This window comes from Pezoporus flaviventris, unplaced genomic scaffold (genome assembly GCF_033815535.1).
Source record: "Pezoporus flaviventris isolate CSIRO_AGI_PZ_B2104156 unplaced genomic scaffold, CSIRO_AGI_Pfla_v1 ptg000002l, whole genome shotgun sequence".
NCBI lineage: Eukaryota > Metazoa > Chordata > Aves > Psittaciformes > Psittacidae > Pezoporus > Pezoporus flaviventris.
This window is the reverse complement of record NW_026892550.1, coordinates 39,959,976-39,980,195: the sequence shown is the minus strand read 5'-3', so window position 1 is coordinate 39,980,195 and position 20,220 is coordinate 39,959,976. Positions and strand designations below refer to the sequence as shown.

Here is a 20,220-nt window from a genome sequence, read left to right as displayed (position 1 = left end):
ATAAAATGCCAGCATAAATTATCTCTGAGGAAATTAGGTAAATAGGTACCATAAGATGTGACACCATGGTCCTGTCACACCATAAGATGTGACAGGAAGATTCTATTAACGTTTCATAAAGCCTTTCAGAGAGAATTTAGGCCATAAATCACAGTCAAAAGGCTTTTAGTCTCATTCCAAGTTCTAGGCAGTAGAAATGCCTGGTTGCTTATGATGGCCGTAAACCTGTCAACTCAGTAGCATTCAGATCACATTATCTCTGGTTAGGTGATAGGACTATGACATTTTGTAAAAAAGGTATACTTAGAAATAGATTTACTTAATGGCACGGAACAGGCATATTGTTTTTTTTTAAATTTAGCCCTGGGACACAGTGCATGAGACAGATAATTTTTATCCTCTTTTTTGTGACTAGGTGAAGGAATCCATACATATTGCTTCACAATATATGATGATGTCAGATTGGGTGAACTAAGTAACAGTTTGTGATTGATGACTAAAAGCTACTAAACCTTAAAATATTATCAAGTACTGTCAAATTGGTCTTGAAATTCCTTAACGGCATTACTTGATAACTTTCTGTCATGAGAGTTGTCTCCCCAAGGTGCACATGTATGTCTCAGGAAAATTTAGATAAATACTTAAGAAGTCATATTAATTGATGGCAAAGTAAACTGCATGAAAAATGCAGCTTTGGAAAACATTAAAAGAAATGAAATCATCGTAAAAAAACAGCAAATAAAATAAACAACAACAAACCCACAAAACTGTTTAGATTTAAAGTGAACAGCACAAGTTTCCATGATCTATGACCCTAGATTGATAGAATTATGCTAAATTGAAATTAAGAAGAAACCAAAGTAGAACCAATGTATCTGTCAGTCACTAAGAAAGAAAAAATGGTTTAAAAAAAAAATTACTTCAAAATACTTCACTAGTTGTGAAGATAAGAATTTTAAGTATCTGAAAATCACCCCTTAAAATTCTTAATAATAACAAATTAATTAAATTTGTTAAATTAAATTAAAAAAAAACAAAATAACAATTAATAATAATAACAAACTTTTGTTATTTTCTTGTTTTCTGTACTGTCAGACTTTCTTCTTTAGATCTGTAGATTATACTCAATTACATTATTTCAATTAAATATTCCAATGCTAGTATAATTTTTCCTTCTTGTCTTTTTTTTTTTTTTTTAGCTCACAAACGGGTTTATTTATACTCCTTAGCTATGTATTATATTCTATATTCAGCTAACCTTACTTTAACTAAAAACTGAAATTTGGACCAATTCCATTGGTCCTGAATGTAACCTAAATAAATAAATAAATGCCCTAGTGGAAGCTACTATTTATTCCTCCTCTATTTATGATTATTACTGTACTTTGTATCAACAAAAAAGGCAGTAACATCTTGCCCACTCCGTTTTTCCCATAAATATATTGTCGAGATACACTGTTAAATTATCTTTGTTCTATATCTAAATTCTTCAGCTTTCACACAGTGCTTCAACTAGAGCAAGCTGATGATTTTGGTTTGCCTTATGGCTGCTAGAAACTGAGTTGATGAATATCTGTGTTTGTGGCTATCAAAGGTAGCCATCAACATAAATCTGCAGTGGAGCTATCAATTTGTGTGCTCATAAGTTAAATGCTGCTAAATCCAGTAGTATAGAGGGGAAAGCTATCAGTTAATAAAAGATTTGAGAGTTTCTTAAAATGCATCTGTATGTGCTGCAAGGTAGAAAATGAAAAGCCACCTTTATCAGTTACTGCAGAGATGTTGGAGTGCTAGAATAAAGATCCCCTTTACAAAAAAAAAAGAGAGAGAAATAACAGTCCTTAAGAAAAGAAGTAGCCTTAGTTACAATTAACATCCCATTTTTGTGCTAACAGAACTTCCAGCAGCTTGCTAATCCTTTACAATCAATGCAGAAGCAAACGCCCCAGAAATCATCACAGATGGTTGCCAAAGGTAGAAGGAAAACATTGTGATACCAGAGCTATTTGAGGTTTAAATTGTACTGATATGAACCTGACTCTTTTTTCAGTGTTATTTTGACAATATTCCTCTATAAATATTTTTGTCCTGTATTTGCACAGAAGCAGGAAAACAGAGCCTGATTAAATACTTTCTACCTTACAAAGGAACAAAAAAGCATGTAAATGATGTGTAGTCAAGACAAAAAATTAAAATAACCAGGTCCAAATGAGTATTAAAAAAATCTGGTAATAGATTTTTCAGATGTTTGGTCTGGTGCTATTATCTTTGAATAAATTTCAGAATATATCACAAAATTCAAGGTGTACCACTACATATGCCCCTAGTGTATCTCTCACTTCCTGAAACTCAAACAACTAGTTAGACTGGGATATGTCTCAGACAAAAGAAGGGAAAACACTCACACAGAACTAACTCAGTTAAGAAATCAAAGGATGAGAATGTAATATGATCTAATTGAAACCAGGTTTTCTCCAACAAACCTGATTATATTCCTTGATGTAATTAGAAGTTTGGGAATGTAAAAATCATATAGATGTAACCCAGAATTTTGCTAAACTTCTGTTAACATAGAACATTCTAGTTAAAGTAACACAACAGTAGTGAAGTACATGTTAATTGAATTAAAAATCACCAAACTGATTATTCTTAAAAAAGTAGTTTTCATTCATAAATCATCAGTAAAAGGTGAAGAAGACAGCACTAGAATGTGCCCAGAGCAAAAGGTAGTGAGTCTTGTGTTATCTATTTTCATCACTGATCTGTAAACAAACATAAAATCATTTCCTAAGAGTCTGAAAATTACCTGTTATGATAAACAACAGAGTTTCAAAAAGTTTTTTGAATTACTTTTTCAAGTATATCTCTAAAATGAATTACATCTGATACAACCATATGCAAATTTAGACATCCAGGGAAATGTAATGCAGACTATCTACACTGGGGTGCTGAGACAGCTGGAAGGAGCAGGATTGGAAAGTGAGGCCTGATAGGATACATGGCATGTGGTAGATAAATGTATAAATATAAAATTCCACTGCTGATACTAGTGGAAAAAAGTGACAAGGGATCAGTGGATGTGGAAGCAGAACGTTATCAAGCATGTATTTCTCTCTCCAGAACATTAAAGAAATACATAATACACTTGCTTTTGCAAAGAGCACTTCCCATTTTTAAGAAAACCATACCAAAACCCATTACAATCCTCAAAGCAAAAAGACCATCTGAGTCCAATGGTAACTGTCTTATTGTGAGAAACTTCTAGTTTGTATGAGAAAAAGTAATCAATATTTAACAGTGATATATTCATAGGGCAAAAATTCTTAAGAGAGCAATTTACTGGGGGAAAAATTAGAATCAAAGGAGGAAACTGAAGGAAAAACTGCCTTCTATTCAGCAGTGAAACTGATTAATTAGTAAAGCAAAATACCAAGAGAAAGGTGGGATTCTTTGAGTCTTTGTGTCTCTAACTCAGGTAGATGCATTTCTTGGATTATACACTTCAGGCAAACAAAACATTAGATCTGTATTCAGGCAGAACAGGACACAATTTAATGTCTTGTGAAATGGAGGAGACAGATTAGAGGTGGATGAAATGGTTCCATCACGCTTAAATCTATGAATCCATGAAATATCTGTTCTGAAAAATAAAACTACATTGGAATGAAACTAAAACCAGATTTTAAACTGCTATTTGTATTACAAATGTGATTACGCCAGAGACTCCTTCTAACACAGCTGAGTTCTCTCAGGTATTATTAGAGGATCATGACAGTAGGAGAGACTGCTGTCTTCAATGAGATTTAGACTAGGTTGTTAATCCCCAGAATGTTTTTGCCAGTCACCACAGGGGTTATCCAGCTATCACACAGAACAGCTATCTTATTCTCAATGGCTTTAACTGCAAACTAGAGGGAAAATTGAATTCACAGCACAAAAAGAATTTCCAATCTCTAGAGAATTAAAATAACACGGTTCTTGCATTCAGAAATATTTTAGATGCTACTGTTGTATGAGTAGCCTGTACAGATCTATTCACTGTACGCTGCATGATCCTGTTGATTATCAGTCATGACACCATAAAGTGTTCTAAAAAGGTATATAAGAAGCCAATAAAGAAGGCTCCTTACATAATTACAAAGACAAATAGAATTTGTGCTTTGTTGATGAATGATGCTAATTAATACAGAAAAATTAATATCGAGTGGGAAAAGCTTAAAAAAGTGTTTTACATTTGTAAGAAATGTCATAATGATCATAAGTAGTTTCCAGTTACGGTAGAGCATTTTCATGAAACACTTTCAGCTTAAGGCCAAATTTTCTCAGATTAAAATACAGGTTTTTCAACAGAGATTACAAAAATCTAAACATTCTTAGGAAAGGGCCCTGCTGGCAAGAACGGAGAACAAAGACAGCGTTATGAAATTAATGGAAGAACTGTGCTTGGTCAGTCTGAAGAATAGAAGGCTTTGGAAGCACGTAATAGCAATCTTCCAACACGTACACAGAGGTTCTCAAGACAGAGTCAGGCAATTCACAATTGGCTCTGCAGCAATTGATATATTTGGAAAAAACAGACAGGTTTTCACACACGCAAGCTGACTTCAGGTCTGATATAGAAGTAGCACACATCAATGCCTGAAGAAGAATTACTAAGAGTTTAATTAGCAAAACTGCATTTAGACACTGGGATTAGGGAAACCAACTGCTTTCTTCTAGAGACAGTAAAAACAATATATAAACAACTAGATAAATAAATGCTATCAAAATTATCTCACCGTATAGACTGTTTCTACCTACAAGCCTTCTTTTGACTAATTTGTTTCATGTTTACAGATTTTCCTTTAATATACATTTAAACTGTAATATGCTGTCTTACTCTGAAGGCAAGTTAGTGTTCCAGTTACTAGAACAATAAAAAAATTTCAGCCTTCTCAGATATCTCTCTTATTGTTTTAGAGAGGTATCTCTAAAACTGGTATTAGAAGTAACATTATTCTCCACATGTATTAAAAAGGAGCAGCAGTGTAAGGTGTACACTGCCGCTGTGTGATCACAGAAATTTAATGACAAGATATTAAAGTGCCCACTCATCGATGCAACTCCAAATATTATAGAGGATTATTAGGTAGTTTTTAAGAGATCATTTGGCCCTGTATGCCTATCCCTTTTTCGTCACACTCTTCCTCCTTCAGTTTTTATGTGTTTTCACCAACCTCTCACACCTGCTGCTGCCTGTGTCCTCCCTTTCTTCCCCACATTACCAGCCTCTTCCACTGTCCCTCTCCCCAGGTCTCCTACAGTTCTTCAATTTACTCTTATTCCTGCTTCCTTAACTTGTTTGGATGCTGCTTGGAGGATCACTCAAGGAGCCAAGAGCACAAGAATTAAGTGAGTTATCCTCACTTTCACATCCACAAAAGCAAAAAAACCCCCCAAAAAAACCCCCAAAAAAAAAAAGCAGTTACATTGAGAATCTATTTTTTTCCAGTAGTTCTAAAGCGTGGGTTTGAATGGCACCTTCAGAACTCTACCAAACTTCCCCGAAAAAGTCCACCCACTATATAAATCATCGATTACTTGGAGATTTTTACTGTGTCAAACACCAGAGAAATCTTTACTTTTATTGCAGTATATTCAGGTGATAATCTCACTGCATGAACCACCCATATCAAGTCAGATTTTGGTGTAAAAAGCTATCTGTTAAATGACTCTAATGCTTTTAACATGAGTAAAATCCGGTGTTCTTCCTCATGCCTATTTCAGGAGTAGCCATAGTATATTAGTGAAAACATTAAAAATCAGAAGCAACAAAAAAAGCTGTTGTTTAAGACAGATAGCAAAACCAGAATGCTTTAATCTAAAAGGTTGATAGCAGAGGAATTAAACAGCATGATAATAGACAGCACCAGACATTTATAATTAGTACAGCAGATGTTTGTATAGGTAATAAAAAGTAAATATTTCCATTACAACTTCAAAAGTCTAGCAAAAAGTGCATGTGTGTTTGGACACAGACATAAAGTATACTGAATTTCAGCTACAGAATAAGTTAACTGTTAAAAACAATACTGAAGCTAAGGGATTTTAAAGAAAATAATTTAATTCCTCTCACCTGAGACAATGCCAAAATGAAAGCATATTTTCAGGAGTTTGATTTTCAGTGCACACTGGAAAAGGCTGAGGTGCTAAGAAGAGGCCAGACTATTCTTGAGACTGTCATCCACTATTAATAATTCTACCTATGTGTGACAGAACACTGGTTCGGTGTTCAGTGATGGCATCTACTGAACAGATGTGTATGACAGTCTTTCACGGTATTTTCCATTCTCTTCTATCTCAAATTACCATCTTGATGACAAATCATTACCATTAAAGTACATTGACTTCTCTTGGGAAACTGAATTGAAATTTCTGAATCTGGGAACTTTAAAATAAGCAAAGCCCTGGCACCCATAAGTTGCACCTGCATTACATACTTTTATTTTTGTTACCAACATCACACTTCCCACAGTTCAGTACAGGTTTGCCATTCACTGTATTTCTTTTCTGTTTGTAATACAGACATGCATTAGGTGTCTCTGTAACCAATGCTGTGAATTTTGAAAATCTAGCAATCTGATAACATTTTTATGCACACAGGTAAAGGAAAGCTTCTCTTATTATTTAACAATCTATTTATCCATAATAGAACTAGTTTTAATTGAGACAGAGGTGACAGAAATTATAAGATTTTTTCTTAGGAGCTGCTTACACTAGCCATTCCCAAAGGAATGACCTAGCAATGCCGTTTTTGCGCATATCTTCATTTTTTCTCTCAAAGCACTGTAGAGAATTTTGCACATAACAAATACGGGATATGTTGAATGAGATTCCACAGATAATTACCAAAATTTAGCTTATTATGCAAAGTACTATTAAAACCAAAAAGCTTTTATATGCACATAAACAATGGGCCAGATAAGTACAAAAGTGAACATTTCCTTTGACTATTAAACTTTGTATGAAATACATACAGTGGTTAAAGTTGAACCATGTTCTGTATTCATTATGCAGCTTATAAAATTACTGTCATGCTCAATGCAGTGCAATTGTAGTTTATATGATTATGGCTCCGCTGAAAAACTTCTCACTACCCTCACAATAGCCAATCAACTCCATGCTCTGAAATGCTTTTGCTTTGCTATGTTTTTTACCTTATGTGGCATTTTAAAAGTAGATAAGCTCAAATTAACTGACAAGCTAGTGAGAACCTGTTCTACTTTTGTTCAATGCACTATCCTAAGATTTCCAGAAGAGAGTACTCCAGTAAGAAGAAAAAAAAAAAGATTAAAAAAGTAATCATGGCTGCTTTATTCTCTTAAAGGAGGATAAAAGCAAAATGATTTATAAAAATGTCACCTATGGCAGGTATAGTTTATATCAGATCATATGAAATCACATTTACATCACAAGAGACTGTCTTTAGAATATAACTTGTGACCTAATCAGCAGGCTTTAAATTCAGGTAGTAGTAGCATTGTGTTTAAAATGTGTGGGTGGGGAATTAAAAGCCCACAGTCTTATCCAGGTGGTTTTACCTGTGTCATTTTATTCCCCAAGAATCCCTAATTCGCTGCATGAACCAGTGTTTTGGGAAAAATGCAAAACCAAGCAGAGAATAGTGAATAATAAAGCCCTTCTACTCTTAATTTTAGATTTCTAATACCAGCAACTCCTCCCTAATAGAAAAGGACTTTGTTTTAAACAGAATTTTTTTTTAAAAGTGGCAGCTACCAAAAATTGTACCTGTGAAAGCAGTTTATTCATGTTGCTATGCTAATGATATTGACAGCAACTTCTTTTTTTAATTAATACGTACCTTAGTCTTCTTGCATATACAGAAATAGACTTCTGACCCAAATCAGGCAAGCCAGAGTATCAGAATAAACATCTCATGTAAATATCTGTTGCACTTATATTTGAATGATATAATTATGCATATATGGACTATGTATATTTACACATCCACCATTTTTTAGGAAACCATGTTCATACACCAAGAAACACAATGGTAAAGTGCCTCCATTCAACATACAACATAGAACTTTTATAGGAAGGAAGGAGTCTGTGTCTTTTGGATGAATTGTCTTAGAAATAACCAGGTTTATATTTTTTCTCCCTGCACTTACATCTTTCATGACAGCAACAGACACCCATACAAAATACTGCTAGTAGATTTTACAAATCCTATAAATTTAGATGATCTAAAATTTTTGCATCACATTACAGTTCCGGAAAACATTATTATGCATAGGTGTGGATATTCTAGCACAATCACTGCACACCAGATCTTCAGAGGATACAGTGATTATGTAACTAAACGACTTGGGAAGTTGACAGTTGGATAGAAATGTTTTGGTTTTAAGGCCAAACAAATTTCAGTTTTGTAATTTGGCAACATTCACAACATTTTTCACAGACTGCAAAAGGCAAATGGAGGTGACCAAACTACTTCATATTACCAGATTTCTATAAATTCAGCATGATCAAACAACTTATTTATCCTCAGCTGCCTTCTCAGAAATGTCTGAGCAGTCACTCTCATGACACTTAAAAAAAAAACATGTTAAGACTTTTGAAATGACAGCCATAATTAGTGTTACTGGCAGCAGCTAAGTAAAGACATTACCATTTGGATTCTACACTTTTTCTGCATGGAAGATTTCCTATGACACATTTAAAGCTTAATAAACCTAGATGTAACTGAACTCAGTGTCTCTTCACAGGAAGTGTCAGGCAGAATTGCAGTGCTACTAATTCTGCCTCTAGTATCTTCTGTCGAGTAGTTGGCACTGTTGAATAAGCTTCTAGATATATAGGAATGCCTTAAGTTAATGCAATCAGACTCACTAGTAAAATAATTATCATTTTCCTAGACAAATTTGTAAAGAATATGTAGTACTCATTAAAGTAACAGATTCAAAAGGAAAAAAAAAATAATTAAAAAAAAGCCCAACAAAAAAGGCAAAACCGGATGGGTGAAGCATAAACTTGGGAATGGATTTTTTTTCAAGCAGAGGAAAGAAAGGGAAGGGGAAAAAAGTATCAAGGCAGACAAATAATAGATAAACACGATTATAATAAGCCCCACTTCCATTCAAATGAGAATAAAGAAAGTTAGTTTTTGGTAGTGGTAGAGATTTCTTTGGCATATTGAACTCCCAACTTAGCAAGTGAATGTGGTCACCATTGCTCCACATTTTAGGAGAGCCACAGTTATCCAGACACAAGATAGTATGGGCAGGCTGGCACTGATCTGGACCTGCTGATCACTCCAGCAGGTGAGATCAAGTCCTGTCATGACTCTCACATCCTGAGGGCCAAGTTGGACTCTTGGTATACCCCAAGAAGATACAGGAAGACTGGAAAAGGTCTTTCTCCCACAGAAAGGTCTTTTCTTCCCAGAAACCACACCAAGACTACTGCTTTGCCTTACTTAGGCAAAGTAAGTACTTATTTCATATTCCATTTACATGCAACAAAACTATAATGAGGAAACTACCCAAATTTTAACAACATGAAAAATATGTCAATTCACAGAATGAATCAGAGATTTCATTTTACTTCTAAATAAACTTCAGATTACACACTCTGCCTTTGGTGACTCTTGGATATCATTATTTAAAATATTTTTTTAATCAGCTATCTATATATGCTCATTTTATATAGTGCTTCATAATTTTTAGTACTGATTTAATGTTTAAATGAGGGCTGCATGTATTTTTATATTTCTCATATTACTTACGGGTCTTCCGAGCAGAATCTTCCACAAAAAGAGAAGAAATGTCTTCATCCACCCCTGCTTCATTCTTTGCAATACAAGTATAGGCTCCTGTATCTTCATAGCGCACATTGCTAATGTGAACCTCACTACCATTTGCTGAAAGGAGAGGAAAAATTCAACATGCAGACATGCTAAAGTGCTTTCAAATTATACATTCAGAAGGCTTTCCCTGCTCATGCTAATTAAACTATTTTCATTCCTGAGTTCATAACTTGGAGGCATGCCAAACTAATCCAAAAGTGTTCAACTGGTTAGTGAATTACATGCACTATTATTCATCTCACAGATATCCAGAATGCCTCAACTGATTTTGCACTTCAGAGCCAAATATTGGCCTGAGGTTTTATATATGTTTAAATGACTATGGTTGTCTTTAAAGTCAGGTGAATATTAGGTTTTTATTATGTTGCATTTGGTCACTTGACACTGTCACTGGCTTTACACAAAATAACCCAGGTTTCCATGGAACATAATGGGCTAAAATTTCAAGATTTTAAATAACATTTTTAATAAAATTATTTGGTTTTAGCAATCAGAGGCACATGAGTTTATTTTTGTGTGACTCCAATGTAACAACAATAAAAAACAGGTACATTTGAATTTTACATCTGCATCAGTGTAGAAGCTTATGGAAATCACAAGTATGTCAGCTTGAATAGGAATATGAAAAAACAGTCCAGGTTTCACAGGCAGAAGTCTTTTAAATTATATGATGTGAATAATAAAATGGTCAACGATTAACTGCATTTGAAGCATAGTATCCTTGTTCAGCTGTAGGATCTATTTTACAAACCCAGCTTTTTAGGCATTCTAAAATATGGACTAGAAGGGGCACCTGGTTATGGTGCAATACTCCTTCCAGACCATCTTTGTCTTGAAGCTAGTGTATAGATAATTTAACCTGGGAAAAAATCAGGGAAAATGAGATTTTCAAAATTTTCTTTCAAATAAGTACCTTCAAGAAAATGGAATCAAATGTATTTTGCTTAGAGAAGAACCATTTTTATTGATTTATCATAAATATATGATACAGAGGCAAAGGAAAAAAAGAAGACACTCTAATCCCTACAGGGGAAATTAACAAAATGCTGCTATGAAGGAGGAGTCAATCCCTTTCTAATCATAGTGGAAAGTTTCTACAAGGCAATTGCTCACATATATCCAGGAGAGAGGGCCATGAAACTGTGACATCTATAGGGAAGCTAAGACTGTTCAGAGAAGCATTCACCACCTGCTTGTCCTACTGTTTCTCACACTGCAGGTTGATTGCTGTCCTATCCTGATGCTCATCCTGCTTTTGCAGATGAATGAGAGAAGGTTTTGAAGGGAACACTGGCAGCATGAGATTTTTTTTCCCTATGGCTGATCAAAAATCACCAGAAGGACTGCTCAAAGGTTTTGTGCTAGGCAGGTTCACTGAATTTTCTGAGTCCTGAAGATTCACAGAAGATAGGGGGATTTGTGTGTGGTTGTGATTTTTGGTTTTGGCAGTGAAGGCTTTTTGGTGTGTGCACAGTGACTTTGCACTCTCCTGGAGGTCTGCTGAGACCCTTCACACATCAGTTTCCCTCCCTGTCCTTTCTGCCATCAGGTCCCCAAGTCTCACTGAGACTTACCAGTTAAAAAAACTCTGTTTTTACCTGAGCTACAGTAAAAGTAAAGTTCTGTCTGCTACAGTAAAAGTAAAGTTCTGTCTATGTTCTGAGCTAAATTTAAATCTGGACTCATGAAAAATAAAGAGATGTCCTGGTTTCAGCTGGGATAGAGTTAATTTTCTTCCTAGTAGCTGCTACAGAGCTCTGTCTTGGTTTTCATGCAAGAATAATGCTGATAATACACCAATGTTCTAGTTGTTGCTGAGTACCAGTTACCCTGATCAAGGACTTTTCAGTCTCTTACACTCTGCCAGTGAGCAGGGGCACAAGCAGCCAGGAGGAAGTAGAGAAAGGACAGCTGACCCAAACTAGCCAAAGGGGTACTCCATATCAGTATGTCATGCCCAATATATAAACCAGGGGGATCAATCACTGCTCAGGTTAGGCTGGGTATATGTCAGTGGGTGGTGAGCAATTGCACTGTGCATTACTGTTCTTTGTGGGTTTGTTTTTCTCTCTTTCTGTTTTTTCTCTTTCATGATTATTATTAGTAATATTAATATTATACCTTATTTTAATTATCAAATTGTTCTTCTCTTGGCCCGCAGGTTTTGCCTTTTTTACAACTCTCTCCATCTCACTGGGGAGGGGAGTGAGCAAGCAAATGCATGGTACTTAGTTGCCAGCTGGGTTTAAACCATAACAATAGATTAATATCATTGCATTAGAACAAATCTTTACAGACAAAAGCATTGTTTCTCTATTTAAATACTAGTATTCCATACTCATTGAATGGCATTAATATAGTTGTAGTGACACATTCTAACGAAGTGTTGAGCTGCTTTCTCAGAAACTGCAGATTTTTTAACAGAGAAGAGCACACTGGAATTTACTGGTGATTCTGCCAGGAAGCACAACCATTATTTCTAACACAAAGAAAACAGAGATGTGTCTTTGGGAGAAACTGGAAGACATCTTCTGAAATTTCTGAAATGTTTTATCTTAGATTTCAACCCTTCATTAAAACTACATAAGAAGAGTTACTACAGAAAGGATGCACTGATAAAGCATTCACAACCTGTAGAAAACAATAAATATGCCCCTTTACCTTGAAGAGTTAGCTGTTTGGATAACTTTGGAGTGATATCAATCCCATTCTTTAGCCAACCAAGTTGTGGGTTGGGAATACCTTCAGCATGGCACCGAAGGCTAGCAGTCACACCTGGCTCTCTTGCCTGGCTCTCTGGATAGACTCGGATTACTGGTGGAACTGAAGAAAGGAAACAATTATAGTTTAGTGGAGAAGACTATTATTGTCATTTTAAGAAAAATAATTATAAGCAATTTTAAAGACTCCTGCAGCTATATATAATAACGCACAGATGTGTTATTAGCCACATATTCAGTGACATTCAGGGTTGAACTCCATCACAGAAAATTTATGAAGCAGAAAGAACGCTCAGTGAGTAAAACCTATTTTCACTGCCTGTGGTATCAATTTAAAGTCTGAACTCTAATTCAATATTTTGGGGTTGAGTAATATGATAGTTATTTTTCCTTAAATTTCTTTATAAAATATGAATAATGCACAACCAGTATGTCATGATGTGACGTACAGAGATTGCAACTGTCTTGTTTCACAAACCTTTTCTTTAACACGTCATCTCCACCTTTCCCTTCTCTTCAAAACATCTACCAACAATCCATTTTATCTGTATAAAACATGTAATTACAGAATCACATAATGGTTGAAGTTGAAAAGGACCTACAAAAATCATCTTGTCCAGTCCCTCTGCTGAACACAGTTGCCCAGGACCATATTTAGTTTTGGGAGTATCCCCAAGGAAGCAGACTCCAACACCTGGGCAACAGGTGCCAGCACTTGGTCACCATCACAGTAAAAATAACTGTGCCTGATAATGCTCCCTAAGGGATTCTTTTATAGATGAAGGTGGAAAGCAGGGGCTGGTCAGGTCTTATCCACTAGTGTGCATGAGCTGTCGACTCTTATGGCATGAGCCCTGAATTTCTCCTGGGTTAAGAAACCCCCTACACATGCACTAAGCTCGAGCACTCTGCTCCTAATCATGCCAGCATGGGAGCTGCTCGCCTCAGCAATCATTAATGAAGAGGTTAAGCAGGACATTTATAAGACTATTCTGAGTTTCATTATTAAAAAAATGTAAGAATTGCTGACATCACTTTTCCAAGGTTTGGAAACTTGCTGCAGTATATGCTTACCAGCTAAAAACCTGCTATATAGCACACATCAGTACTGTCAGAAAGGGCATATGATATCACAGTGGTCATAGAATCATAGAATAGTTAGGGTTGGAAAGGACCTTAAGATCATCTAGTTCCACCCCCCCTGCCATATCACTACTGTTAACGACTAAGCAAGATGATTTAAAAATCTTGCTATGTAGATTTTTTAGATGAATTATTACTGATCTTAATTATGTATAGAGAGAATTTGCTTGAGGTGACTTCTAACAATAAAAAAAAATAAAATAACTGTAATGAAGGTTAAAGAAGCATAATTCCTATTCTCCAAAGTTTTGTTTAATTCAACTTAGCTGTTGCCACAAAATACAGCTATACAGCTGGGTAGAGGATGAAGTATCAGTTGATAATGAAAGAAGATAAAAAGATCAAAAATGAACTGTGTCTATCTTGGCACAAGATTAAATATTTTCAAATTCTATCTGACTGTTTACAAGAAATGTCACAGCACGCCACCCTATTACAGCACTGAAATGCCTTAGACTTCTACATTGCAAGAAATACACAAATGTACTGTATCTCAGAGCGGATGTGGAAACCAGTAGGTTTCAAGGCTATTTTAAACCCAGTCAGAAATTAAGGTAGTTTCAAATAATATACAGGAAAAATTACAGGTAACCTTAACACACAATCTGCAAAACCATATTAAAAGAACATGGAAGAAGATTAAAAATATGGAAATTATGGCTGCTAGTTGCTTAGACTACCAGCTGAGAGCAAGAGTGTATAAAAATCAGGGATTTAAGGATTCTGAGTTTCCGGAAAGGATTTTGCTTTTATGGACATGGATCTGTACTTTTCATCTCAAGCCTGACATTCCTATTCCTATTCCCCCTCCAATCCTTCCCTGTTTTTTCCCCTCTCCCATAAGATCTTGTGTGTTCCATACTGAGACCTTGCCTTCCCCACTGAGACTCCTCAGACTAAGCCACTATTCGACTGCACGCTCAGATGGCCTGAGCCTCTTTTGGCACCTCAGCTCCCCATCTGACTTTGACTCACTTCCTAGGATCCAGTTTTCATGTCTGCCCTATTCAGCAGTTCTTGACAGAAGGTGCTTTAGGTGGACTGCCCCATGCTGCAGATTTTCCACTTCATCAAAGCCAAATAGTTTATTTCTCCACCTTGACTCCAAAATAGCAAGGATCACCATTTCCTTAGAGATAGAACTGCCACAATTTAGCACTCTGGAGCATCTCAGCAACAAAAATAACTTTTAGGACCAAGTGCAAGGCATTGGAACTCTGTATACAATATTAATATATAAAGTGGTTCATTGAATATATTAATACCATCAAAAGAAAAAAATCAGACTGACAGACTCAGATTTATATAGTCATATAGTCTCATGTGGTTGAAAGTTTTAATTATTTTATAAATGCTAATAATTAGCATTATTTAGTGAAATAGTTCCTCCTGCGCCATTATAATTTTGTATTTTGGGGTGTTTTATTAACTGTTTGTATTAATTGTTTATATGAAAAACAGTCAAATACCAACTTATAAAACTGCTTACAATATTTAGTTTACCATATTATTTGTATAAGATTAGTCTAAATTTTTTCAATCATAAACCATGTCTTTAACAGCCCTCATTACCTGTATTGTTCAAAAGCAAGCTCATTATTCTTTAATTCTGTACAAGAAAATTCAAAACTAAAAAAAAAAACCCTAAAGATTTTAATCTTAAACCAAAAATAAATTAAATTTATATATGCATATATGAAATATTTGCAAACTAGTCAATGTAAAATATATGAATATTTATTCCTAAAAATATATAGATTTACACACATGTAAATCAAGAAAGAACTTAAAATCTAGTTCTGTTGTTTTCATTGAGCCTTCACATCAGATCTTTGTGACCAATAAAGCCTCATTATCTCATTAACCTTTTGTCTGACTCTCCTGTTAATACAGGTATCGTTACATTAATTAGTCATTATCACAGCTACAAGTACTGACCATCATGCTTGTGCTTAGGAAGATTACTGCTTACAAGTGCAGCTCTAAACTATGGAAGAGCTGTTCATTTATTTCCACGTTTTTATCTCCGTTTATCCAAAATACGCACAGCAAATGATCCTATTGCACTGAGGGACTCCTCCTTTTCCTTTCTTCCCAGGAAATCAACATCCAAAATTGTACTGGAAGATACCTCTCCAGTGTCAACTTGAGAAAAAACAACCATCTGAACACAGCAAACATGGCCCAGTCAATTTGTTTGGACAACTTTAAATTTATATGAAAGACACAGAGGAGTGGAACAACTGCTTAAAATAATCAGAAAAAAAAATCACATATAGGAAAAAGATCTAGGAGGAGAGGATATTACTATTCAAGAGAAGGGAAAGACCTATCTTGAGGGCACCAGTAACAACTGCAGTGAAGTTTTGTCCAAGTACAGAGTTCAGGAAAGTGGTCCTTAGAACTTGCACAGATGTAGGAAAATGTAAAGATCAAGATTTCAAATCCAGATGTCTTCGGTTAATATACTAAAATCAGGGTAAGAATTCAAAATAATAAAATTGTAGGGTAGTGGTTTTTTTAAATCTTACATTAAATGCAAAATACTTATTCTGTACATAGCACACTAGAAGTCTTCACAAGTCAACAGCTTACAGTGCAAAGCAAATCTTTTGGACTATTTTTACTCCTTTAATAATTATTCATACGGAAGTAATAAAATGAATATTACTATATTGTATTGTTTTTCATTACTGTTCTGTTAAGCTGAAACACTGTAAAAAAAGTAAAACAGTAACAACAGATTTGCTTAACAAAATTCAAATCCAAGTCTGCTATGAGCTTGGTAATTAGAACATTTTTCCTTACCATTCACTTGGAGAATATGCGTCTGATAGAGCTTATCATAGCCATCAGCATAGCAGGTGTAATTTCCCATATGAGTTGTGGTAACCTTAGTAATGTACAAGGACCCATCATCTCCAAAATCCTACCGGGAAAGATTAAAAATAACGTTATCATAATTGTGCCTGCATCTCTACAGTAATTATGCTCATCATCATGGCAACAAAGCTGTGATGTAAATACCAAACATCACAAATGTTAAACCAAAACAGATGACAGTAATCTGAAAGCCAAATATTATATTTGTGAATGGCAGAGTTGTTGGATCTTGTCACACACATTGTGCCTGTAAAAGAAAATAAAACTATTATTTTATCAATTAGTTAAACACTGCAGAAGCAATACGTTTGTTTATTTAGCTCTGATAGTTATTTGCAGAAGAAATGCTATTTAGGATTGGATATGATCAGATAGAAAAACTAAATCTCTGCACAATTTAACAAAGCAAATGACATCCTGTGGAAGTCTGTCATCCTTTGAAATGAGCAGATACATAGAAAAAAAAGATCCTCTTTTTTCTCCAATTGAAGTAATAATTTTTAACTCCATCCTTTTATGCATATTTAATTGGCGCACAGGCTACACTGGGTTACATTAAAAAATCTGACCCTCATTTGGACTCCCCATTCAATTTTCAGTTCTATTTTAATTAATAAAATATCATTTAAAATTTACAATTTACAGTTGTAAACTGTATCAATTATTGTAAAAATGAACATTTAATAGTCAGTTTTATTCTTCCTTGTCATTTTTCATGTCTGCAAGGACCACGCTAAAATAACAGTCCTAGTCTAGTTTCTTCCATTATGTCTCAGATTTTATAGTGCTTGTACAAGTCCAAAACTGTTTTTTCTACATCATTTTTCATGATTTACTTTTTCAAGGACATTTCTCGACAGTTTGTTTCAGTCTCATATAACAATCTTTTTATTATTATATATGCATTGTATTTACATAAAACAACAATTAAATTATTTGAGCAGAGAATAGAAAATGGGAAAGTAAAATGATGACAAATGTCTTTTAGCCTAGTAGATAGTTTCTGCTGTAGAATATTTAATTCTGAAATTAAAGTGTATAACCTATGATAAAATACATACAAACCAGAATCTGTTTCAAACTAGAAAAAGTATGCAAAATCTCATATGGCATGTAGGTCAGCCCGTGTTCCTGAAGGAAACCTGTACTTATATGCCTGTAATCATATGCCTAATGTTAATATATTCTACCATAAACTCAGCTATCTTTCTTGTGTACTAAAAAGCTGTTTCAAAGTTTATCAATATTCCTATGTTTATAATGTAGTTTTTCTTTTTATCCTAAAATTATTCATGGCGAGCTTATAGCCATTTTATACTCTAACATAAATAAGCTCTGAAATAGCCTTTAAAATCTTTAAATAACTTACAATATCCTCTCCTTTCAATTAACCACAGGATACGGCACTATAAAATATACACATCTACACATTATAATTATATGCAACACAAATATTCATGCACATATGCTCACACATAGAGCCCCAAGTATCAAACAGGTGTCTGATTCACTAGAATAGGAATAATCACCAAGCTGCAATAGGTACGTGCCTCATTAGATTCAGTGATTCATTACAGAAGCACTGCTGTAAACCGATTTCAGGGATCTGGGATTCCTGAAGGTAAGTGTTACCAGCAAAGACCATGGTAAAGGAAGCTTTTAGTACACCAGCCTCTTCCACTTCTTTTGTCACCAGGTCCTGTGCCCCACTCAGCAGCAGGCTCATATTTTCCCTACTCTTCCTTTTGCTACTGATATAGTCCTGAAGCCCTGTAGAAGCTCTTCATGTCCCTCACCAGATTCAGTTCCATGGGGGCTTTATCTTTCTTAATCCTGCACATTCTAATAGTGTTGTAATATTCTTCCTGGGTCACCTGTACTTGCTTCTACCATGCTTCCTTTTCATTTGAGTTCTGTCAGGAGTATATTGTTCATTAAGACAGTTCTCTGGCTGCCTTCTATGTCCTGTTCACTGTGACAAACTATTCTTAAGCATAGAAGAGGCAGGTGATCCTTAAAAATCAGCCAGCTCTCTTAGAAACCTCTTCTCTTCAGCATGGTCTCCTATGGGATTCTTCCAAATACTTCCTTGATGAGACTGAAGTCTGCTCTCCTGCAGTCAGCTCTCCAGAAATCCAGGTTTATGCTCCTACTTTTTACCTTGATGCCTCCTCCTAGGCTCCTTTACTCTACCATCCTGACCTTATATCTACAACCAGTTCAAATTCTTCAAATTCACAGAACAGTGTCACAGCTTTTAAAAACAGAAAACTCAGCTGTAATATCTCACTCAGGGAGTCTGTAAGCTGCACAGTAAATGAACTTAGATAAAAAATATTACTATGTGCTGCCTTATTCCTACATTCTATCCTTTGAACATTGACAAAATATTGGACTAGATTAACCTCTGGTCCGTGATGTCAATTCTTATATTATTCCATGACCCCACCTACCACTTTCCCAAGTTATTTGGATTTATTTTTTTCAGTCCCCACTTTCTGGTTTTTATTCTTTCCCAGAGAACATAATCTTAGTGATTTTATGCTCATATTTCACTGAGGCTGCCTTTCACTATAACATCTTTAGTCTTCTTGTAGATTGAAACATAAATAAATTGGAAAATTGGAATCTAGATGAACTTGCCTTTCTCACTTTTCTTTCAATAGACTCAAAATATTGTTTAAAAAAAACCCAAACATGTGTTTCACTGTGTTTCTTCTCCCAAACATGTTTGGGCAACTAAATTTCACACAGCACAACTGTGCTTCAGATGATTCTTATAGTTGCTTGTTAAGAGAAGAAAATAACCCACCTAAAAATTAACCCATCTGGTAAGAACGTCAACAGCCTGCCTTAAGATAAACATAGCTTTCTGCATTAGCACTTCAGTTACACAGACAATATTTCTACCAAGTCTTCAATATGCCATCATATGTTACCCTTACAAAAAAATAGTAAAAATAAAAATAAGTAATAATAAAAAAGCTTTAATGCATACTTTTAAACTTTGATTATGAGGATGAATACAACTGGATTTCCTGTCAAAAAAACGCACCTGAAGAACTCCAACAAACTTTCTAATTTGGTATTTTTTTTATTTTATATCCTTCCAAAGTGCTTGAAGTGCAATCAGCTTTTATCCCTTTATTATCTAAACATGTTTTCAAAGCATTGCTGTTCAAATTACAAGTGGAAAAATGAGGAATGTTCAAAAGAACCACACTAGAGGTACTTTTATTTAGCAAATGTCTAATATTGCTGCCTGCAATTTTTTGCCTAGTCTCTGCCAAAGATATTTGTGAACAAAACAGGACACAGAACAGAGTGTATTAACATTTAGCTGCTGCAATACAGTCTGGGGGCTTGTTTAACTTAACATTCCTTATACTAAGCTATTAGATATTGCTTTGAAGCATACTTACCTGTCCCAGGCCTTTGACTGATTCATTATAGTGTGATGACATCTTTAGTACCCCATCTATCCTCCAAGTAAATGGATATCTGTGTTACCACTTCTTCCTTCTTTTTCATAGAAATCATAGATGGATAGGATGGATAAAACATCCCTGTGGCTATTTTACTGAGATATCTGTATTTCAATAGGAT

The 20,220-nt window shown here is 34.9% G+C and overlaps 1 protein-coding gene across 3 annotated transcripts in view; it reads right to left on the bottom strand.

Annotated features, from left to right (window-relative positions):
* Positions 1-20,220, bottom strand: part of FSTL5 (follistatin like 5) — a 317,762-nt gene that overhangs the window by 58,310 nt on the left and 239,232 nt on the right. For all 3 annotated transcript variants that reach the window (XM_061475634.1, XM_061475650.1, XM_061475640.1), the window contains exons 8-10: positions 16,540-16,660; positions 12,530-12,691; positions 9,788-9,922 (exon numbers count right to left, since the gene is read on the bottom strand). In XM_061475634.1, the coding sequence (XP_061331618.1) occupies positions 9,788-9,922; positions 12,530-12,691; positions 16,540-16,660 (418 nt within the window). The remainder of the gene's footprint in view (positions 1-9,787; positions 9,923-12,529; positions 12,692-16,539; positions 16,661-20,220) is intronic.